The sequence below is a fragment of the Haliaeetus leucocephalus genome, unplaced genomic scaffold (assembly GCF_000737465.1).
Source record: "Haliaeetus leucocephalus isolate CR32 unplaced genomic scaffold, Haliaeetus_leucocephalus-4.0 Scaffold317, whole genome shotgun sequence".
In the NCBI taxonomy this organism is placed as follows: Eukaryota; Metazoa; Chordata; class Aves; order Accipitriformes; family Accipitridae; genus Haliaeetus; species Haliaeetus leucocephalus.
Genome location: NW_010972753.1, coordinates 875,692 through 883,002, shown reverse-complemented (window position 1 = coordinate 883,002; position 7,311 = coordinate 875,692). Strand labels below are relative to the sequence as shown.

Here is a 7,311-nt window from a genome sequence, read left to right as displayed (position 1 = left end):
ATGCCCAGTATATAAACTGGGGGGAGTTGGCCAGGCTGGGCACATCACTGCTCAGGAACTAACTGGGCATCCGTCAGCAAGTGGAGAGCAATCGCGTTGTGCGTCAGTTGTTTTGTATATTCCAATTCTTTTATTATTATTATTGTCATTTTATTATTGTTATTATCACTATTAGTTTCTTCCTTTCTGTCCTATTAAACTGTTCTTGTCTCAACCCACGAGTTTTACCTTTTTCCTCCCGATTCTCTCCCCCATGCCACTGGGTGGGGGGGAAGTGAGTGAGCAGCTGCCTGGTGCTTAGTTGCTGGCTGGGGTTAAACCACGACAGTAATTCAAATAAAAACAAAATACAAGTATTCTTTCTTCATTGAAAATGTAAAAAAAAACAAAGCCCATGACACTGGGAGGACATTTGAATGTTGCATAAATATTATATAGATTAAATTTCCTTTTAAATCCCAAAAGCAAGGCTTCTTAATGGGATACATTTCTCTAGAGGTGATGCACCATTCTCTGGTGATATTGTCATTCATATCTCATTCAGTCACATCCAGGCATTGGACTGCATATAGCTGTTTGCTAGTGCATCTGTCGCTGCCCCACGCATGGCATTGACTGAGCTGCAGTTGGGTACGTGTGCTGTTACCTCCCTAAATATACGAAGTAGAGTAATGAAGTACCTTCAGTCACTTCCCTGGATGTTGTTGCTCTTCAAATGCGGTGTGACAGCAGTACTGGCAGCCGAGGGGCTTGGCAAGATGAGGATGTGCCATGCCTCTCCGAAAGGCAGTGAACAGATGTAACACACTGAAAACACGTCTTGAAAATACCTCTAGCTGTAGCCACTTAGATTTGGCAGATTGGAAAGATTCCTCTTCTAACTTAAAAACTTCGTTTTCAGGCTGAACTTACAATTGGTGTGTAGGATGTTATGAATAGTAGAACTTCCTTCCTGGCATAGGCACATGGACTACTGAATGAAATCCTCCTCTTTTTAGATTGTTTGGTTCAGAGCATGAATGCTGGGCATAAATCAGGACCTAGATGTATAAATCCTCAAAACACTTTGTTATAATATTATAGTAACAAATTCTATTGAGTGCTCATACTTTCAGAGGGATTACCTCCATGAATAATGGATTTTCATTTGTAAGGTTTTATTGGCTGGAAATTATTGCGACATTTCAAACCATGTGGTAGTGGATTGCCCCAATTTGGGATAACTACATCCTGGGGGTATTTAGTGTCTTCTTTATTGTATGGATTAATCTCTAGCTGCTGTGTTTTGAGGCTTAAAGGTAAGTACCATGTAGCTATAGTTTTTTTAAAAAAATAAAGCTTTGGATGCTTTTGATGCAAATTTCCTAACAAATCTTTGGGAAGCCCAGTTTGACCTGAACCTCTGATGTCTTGCTAACGTGATTCTGCATTTTCTTGCGGAAAAAAAATCTGGGGTTTGCTTTAGATTTTTCTGACTTTGTAAAATTATTGAATATGACATGGTATTTTCAGATAATTCATTCTTGTATCAGCTGGAAAACTTAGAAGCTAATGAATGCTGTGAGTATATTCACATCCAATTTAGACTTACCTGTCAAAACATCTTTGTATATGTGTATTTCTCTGCACATACATAGAGATCCATACATAAACACGCCACATAAAGAGTGCTAATGTTAACTTGTAAGAAAACTGTGAAGTGTTACCCTGGAAGAAGTAAGCAGGAGAAAATTACTTGAGGGAATGATGGAACTGAGTGATATTGGTCACCTTATTTCTGTCGAGTAGTCTCAGCATCTTGCAAAGCAGGGATCTTGGGAACTGTGTAATTCTCCTGTGATTAATCTTCTGATCAATCAGCTAATGCAGTTATAGTTTAATGTTTGGTTCTAATCAGTAGAGCCATCTGGGAATACTGCATTTATAAAAATTGAAATATTTTATAGCTCTAAGAGTCTTTGCCATGTTGTGTATTTTCTATATAATGATATATCACATATAGGTATTTAGAGATATAATTTATAGAATCTACTAAGTGTTGTGTGTCATGCAGTTTCAGTTTTCCATATGGTTTTTAATTTGTCTGGAGAGAAGAAAAGCAAATATTACCTTCCAGAGACTTTGATACAATAATGCGAAAAACCTGCACCCCACTGAAGCGATCGAGTGAATTGTATATACTCTATCCTCTGAAGTAGCAGCAAGATATTAGCCATTATTCCCAGAGTTGTGCTTGACCTCCCTGATCCGACTGATGGAGTGGGGGGGGGGGGGGGGGGGGAGAAAAAAAGGTTTTGTCATGGGCCGGTACTGAGATTAAATGAAAGTAGCTGTGCTGGTCTGAACTGCTTTCAAATTAAAACAAAAAATCAACCCAGGAAGACAAGAAAAGTACTAAAAAGGTTGAAGATGGAGAGAAAGCACAGGAAACACTCCTCAAGTAACAACAATTTTCTTTGTAGTAAAATAGTTCATGTAGCTAAGTTGAAAAAAATTCAACCATTCCTCTGTAGTTTGAGGAAATATTTGCCTGTATTATTAAGAGAGTTGTTTTCTAAGAACATGAGATTTTCACAGATAAGTGATACGAAACAGACTTTTTTTCTATGATAATTAACTAGTACCATTTAAGCTGTGGGGTTGTTTTTTTAACAGTAGATGTGAACACCCCAAACCTGTAAAGTTAACTTTCTATTTTCAAAATTTTTGTAGGTAGGCAGGAAAGAGGTGGGTCAAACATTATTGGAGACTGATGTGTCACAGGCTGACACTGTCCTCCCCTGTCAGTTTTTTTGGTGAGTGGACAGTGTCTGACAGATGAAAAATATTTATCTGTCAAGGGTGTGTTTCGCTGATGCATATGATAAGTCATTTCTTGCTGTCCCATTATAACCTAAAGGCATCTGGTTTCTAAGGGCTGTCATTTCACTGCCTGACACTGCCATTCAATCCTGAATGGGTTGTACAGGAGGGAGTTTGTCATTTTTAAGTGATATTTTCTCTTGGGATTGGGCTAGGAAGTGTCTCTCCTCCTCCAACCATATCATTATTATGTATTTCAGTAGCTTTTCAGTAGGTCTTTGTAAATCTAGAGTCAAATATGCATTTAGTGCTGTTCTTTGTTCTCCGTAGGTTTCTTACGTTAACACATTAATAATGTAGCAACATTCTTAATTTTTAAAATAGAGAATTTCTGATTTTGATGGGAAAGGCAGGAATATTCACACGATTTATATTAAGATACCTAGTTTAGATTCTCTGAATAGCCCTTTGCAGGTATTTTTCTTTCGCCATTGATTACTTAGGGAATTTAAACTCTTATAATCTGCAAATCACATCTGTTAAGAAGATGGTCATGAATACATGAGTACAGTGTGTGCTGAAAATTTAGTGATTGAACTGATATCCATAAAAATTGAAATGTAGAGACACTTTGTGCTCTCTGGTTGTTCTTTTATCCTTTTATTTAATGCTTATCCATGCTCCTGACTGCTGTCAGCACTGCTGACATTTACAGATGGATGCATGCATCTTTCTTGGGTTTACTTCAAAAAAAAAAAAAGATGTTCTGGCTTGGAGCCTATGCCATGTGCTCCTTATACCTGAAATTAATACAAACTGGTCAAAAGCATTACTGTCATTGTTACTGAAAATCATGTATATAATGTAACTCTGTAAAGTGTTGCTAATGTTAAAACCCCTTTTTTTTGATTTTGCCTTGGTGCAGGTGGAAGAGGGATGGTGGGAAGGTATACTCAATGGAAAGACTGGCATGTTTCCTTCCAACTTCATAAAGGAACTGTCTGATTCTGATGATGTTGGAATAGCACAGGAAGAGCAAGTAAAGCCAAGTAAGGGAAAAAATATTATTGATGTTCTGTATGTATGTCTGTGTCTTTACCCCTAACAGATTGATAGGGTAGCACATTCTTATCTCTTGCTTGGAAGCGTTTTTGAATGCCATGTTCTTAATTTATGCTGTGAAAGGGTCAGATGATGATGATGATAAGTGTGTACTTGCAATGCTACCTGAGTTGTAATATTGGCAACGCTCCCTGAGCTGTGTTAAGACTTGCCAAGCTGCAACAGACCAAGAACAGAGAAGGCAATGATGATTATTGGATTTGTATTTCAAGATTAATTACAAGGCTTTTTTTGTCTTTCGATGTGGAAACTGAACAAAGTAACCAAACATCTACAAAGTGGCTGTGCTTATTTAAACGAGGGATTAAAGTGCCATGCCTTCTATAATGACTCCAGTAGATTTAAGGATTCATAATTATTGGTGTGGGACATGCGGCACTTTTTCCCTCCAGGTGCTGAGCATGTTACTATCACCTCCGTCACCCACTGCCCCAGCAGCCAAAGGGAAAAAGGCCAGAACTGGGACATGGACTTTGTTCTCTCACTTACAGTGGGCCAGTACTGCTGCAGGTGAAAAGCATGTTTGGTAACTAAGTTTGCAATAGTATAAGCATGGTAGTGGGTTGTCCTATTTATAACTTCCCTTGGAGAATAACCTGAACCAAAAGTATGCTGTTATATGAAATGGACGCTTGTTGGTCTTAATGTTTTTTTTCAGTTCTTCAAACAGATCTTCTTTTTATTTCCTAATTCAGTGGTCAATTCTGAATTGTTAGTGAAAAGGAAAAAAGTCAATTGTATTTACATATTTCAGGCTAATTCCACAATACCTGCCAAGGTCTTCCTATTTTCAGCACTGCAGATATTCATTGCTATGTAGTGTTCTTCTGAGATCTCTGAACAAGCAAAAGTGAAAGGAATCCCAAGATCTTTGTAAGCCTATGTCAGCTGAAATTTACCAAAGCCTTTATAGTTCACTCTGTCAGTAAGAGGTAGAAAGTTATAATACTTTCTCTTTTTTCTTTTTTTTCTCTCATTTTTCCATTTAAGGCAAATTTATCATCTTTATTCCATCCCACAGAAATGAGATCCTAAAAAACCTGACTTTTGCAATGATGAAAACTTTTCGTATTTTTGTAATGGAGTACCTATTCATGTGTAGTGGCACTGGTGACCTAGTCTTGTGGTCAGTGCTGCTAAATATATTTACAGGTAACGTTCCTTCAGACTGGAATGAAAATATTTTTAAGGAAGTTAACAATTTTAGTGTGATGGAAATGGAAAAAGGGCATTAAGTGAAGTTGCACATGCTGATGAGATTGCAAACTGCTTTCTGTAACCTGTATATGCTATCATGAATTTTGTTCATTATAAACACAATGAGTCTTGGAAGAGCTAATTGTGTAGATGTAGTTTCAGCTCTGGATTCTGTAGTGTTTGGTACTCTATAAATGAACAAGGTAAGTGATACTGTTTAGGATGCAATACCCCAATTTTATCTGTATGAATGTATGAATATTCCTTCCCCAGGTAATTTGGTAATGTTTACTTTATAATAAGCATCCTAAAAATGTCTTTTAACAAAAACATATATTGGGGTGTGTAAAAGCAGCCACAAAGCATTAGCTTGTTTTGTTACCATCCATAATGGCACGTGCTTACTTCAAACTCAGTTTTGTGCGCTGGTTCTGACTGTCAGTAGAAACTAAAACCTGTGATACTTGTATTGAAAAGATATCGGTAACACAGATAGCATTTTTGTCTCTTTAACTAAATTGAAGATAACTGTAGTTGAGAGATGGGTTTTCTTCTTTCTTGTATGTAATTTAACTCTTTGGAGGTGCTTTGTGGCTAGCTAAGGTGATGTGTTATTAGGAGCTATTTTCTAAATGGCAAAATATCTATAAAACAGAACACTGTAAACCTCAGAGAGAAACAGAGACTCGAGGAATGTTGAGATACTTATTGGGGGTTTAATGCTTTTTTATATCTTTTTCTTCAAGTAAAACCATCAATTTAAGAATTGCATTCCCCTAGCAGAATTATGGGAAATATGCATCAACTCGGTTCTTTCTATATGGTATATGTAATTGTTTCAGGTGTTGCTCTCTAACACATGGTGCTTTATGAGGCTCTCTTCAGGTACACTGACTATCTGGATTTGAAAGTCTCCATAATGAGATAGCAAAAATTTCAGCAAGTTTATACAACTGACTAGGAATGATAATCTCATTCCAAGTATCTGTGCTTAGCGTTAAAACATCGCAAAATAAAAACCGAGCAAGTAAACCCTGGAAGATTTGGGCATCAGGCTAGCACTACTGTTGAAATGCTCTGGGTAACCTCTGGAAAGGGTGTACATTCATGCCTCTAGATCAACTCCTTCCTCCGTGGATGACAAGACATGACAGCACTTCAAACCTGCAGTAACTCCTTTTTGTTCCTCTGGAAACGTTGTTTGAATATGTCTGTATCACAGGACTTCGCAAGGCAGAAACCTTCAATATGAATTCTAGATTATGAAGTTAGCGCTCAGGAGCGAGGGGCTGTACCTGAACTAGAACCTTGGGCGGTCACTGAGGTTCTACACAGCTTCTTGAGGGGCCTAGGAAGGGTCGGGGTATGGCTCTGCAATCTTGAGCAGCAACCTTGAACTCTTCAGCCCAGCTTGTAAAATGGATAAGGTAATACTTGGCAGGTTTACTGTGAGACTTGGGAAAGTGGCATGGGATCTTTGGAGAAGGAGCACTGTGTAAAACAAGAGTATTTTTTAGTTAATGGGTAAATTCAATGCTTTGGTTAAACTTAGTTAAACTTGATCTTTTAATCACGTTTTACTGATGCTCTCTAAAGAGAGCCTTATTGGAAGGGCAAATGTAATTTTTGGTGAACTCAAAAGTAGAAATACAGAAGAGAAAAAAATTATATAACTTGGCTTTTTAGGAATAAGGCTAATAATTTCTCTGTCCTTCTGCTATGACCTACACAGGCCCAGTGGGGAGAAAGGTGTTGTCTGATTTTATTGGTTTTATTGTGTCCATGTAAATTTTATGGCAGATCAGAGTAAATGGCCAGAAGGAATTATCTTAGTTTCTTTTCACGCTCTGCCATAGAGTAACCTCAGAAGTTTCTTCAGAACAAAAAAGCCCCTTTTTTGAAAATGTCTAGGGCTAGTTTTGAAAGTGCTTAAATGTTTCTGAATATTGATAGTGGGACTTAACTTGCCCCTTAACTTGAAAGGGTTGGGAACCTGTGCTTCCCCTCAGATGGTGGGTGCTCGGCAAATTGGAAAGTGAGGCTGTTGCAAGATCGAAAGGTTGGGGGTTTAGGAGTTTGTTTGTTTGTTTTTAAAGTATTTGTCTCTTGTTATTAATTAAACTGCAAGAACAAACAAACAGCCTTTTATAATACATAAATGAGTATAGCTTTTTATTTGCTGAAAGTCCA

The 7,311-nt window shown here is 37.6% G+C and overlaps 1 protein-coding gene across 1 annotated transcript in view; it reads left to right on the top strand.

Moving 5' to 3' along the window:
• SH3KBP1 (SH3-domain kinase binding protein 1) overlaps nt 1-7,311 on the top strand; it is a 218,823-nt gene that overhangs the window by 113,709 nt on the left and 97,803 nt on the right. The window contains exon 5 of the mRNA XM_010571263.1: nt 3,728-3,851. Within this exon, the coding sequence (XP_010569565.1) occupies nt 3,728-3,851 (124 nt within the window). The remainder of the gene's footprint in view (nt 1-3,727; nt 3,852-7,311) is intronic.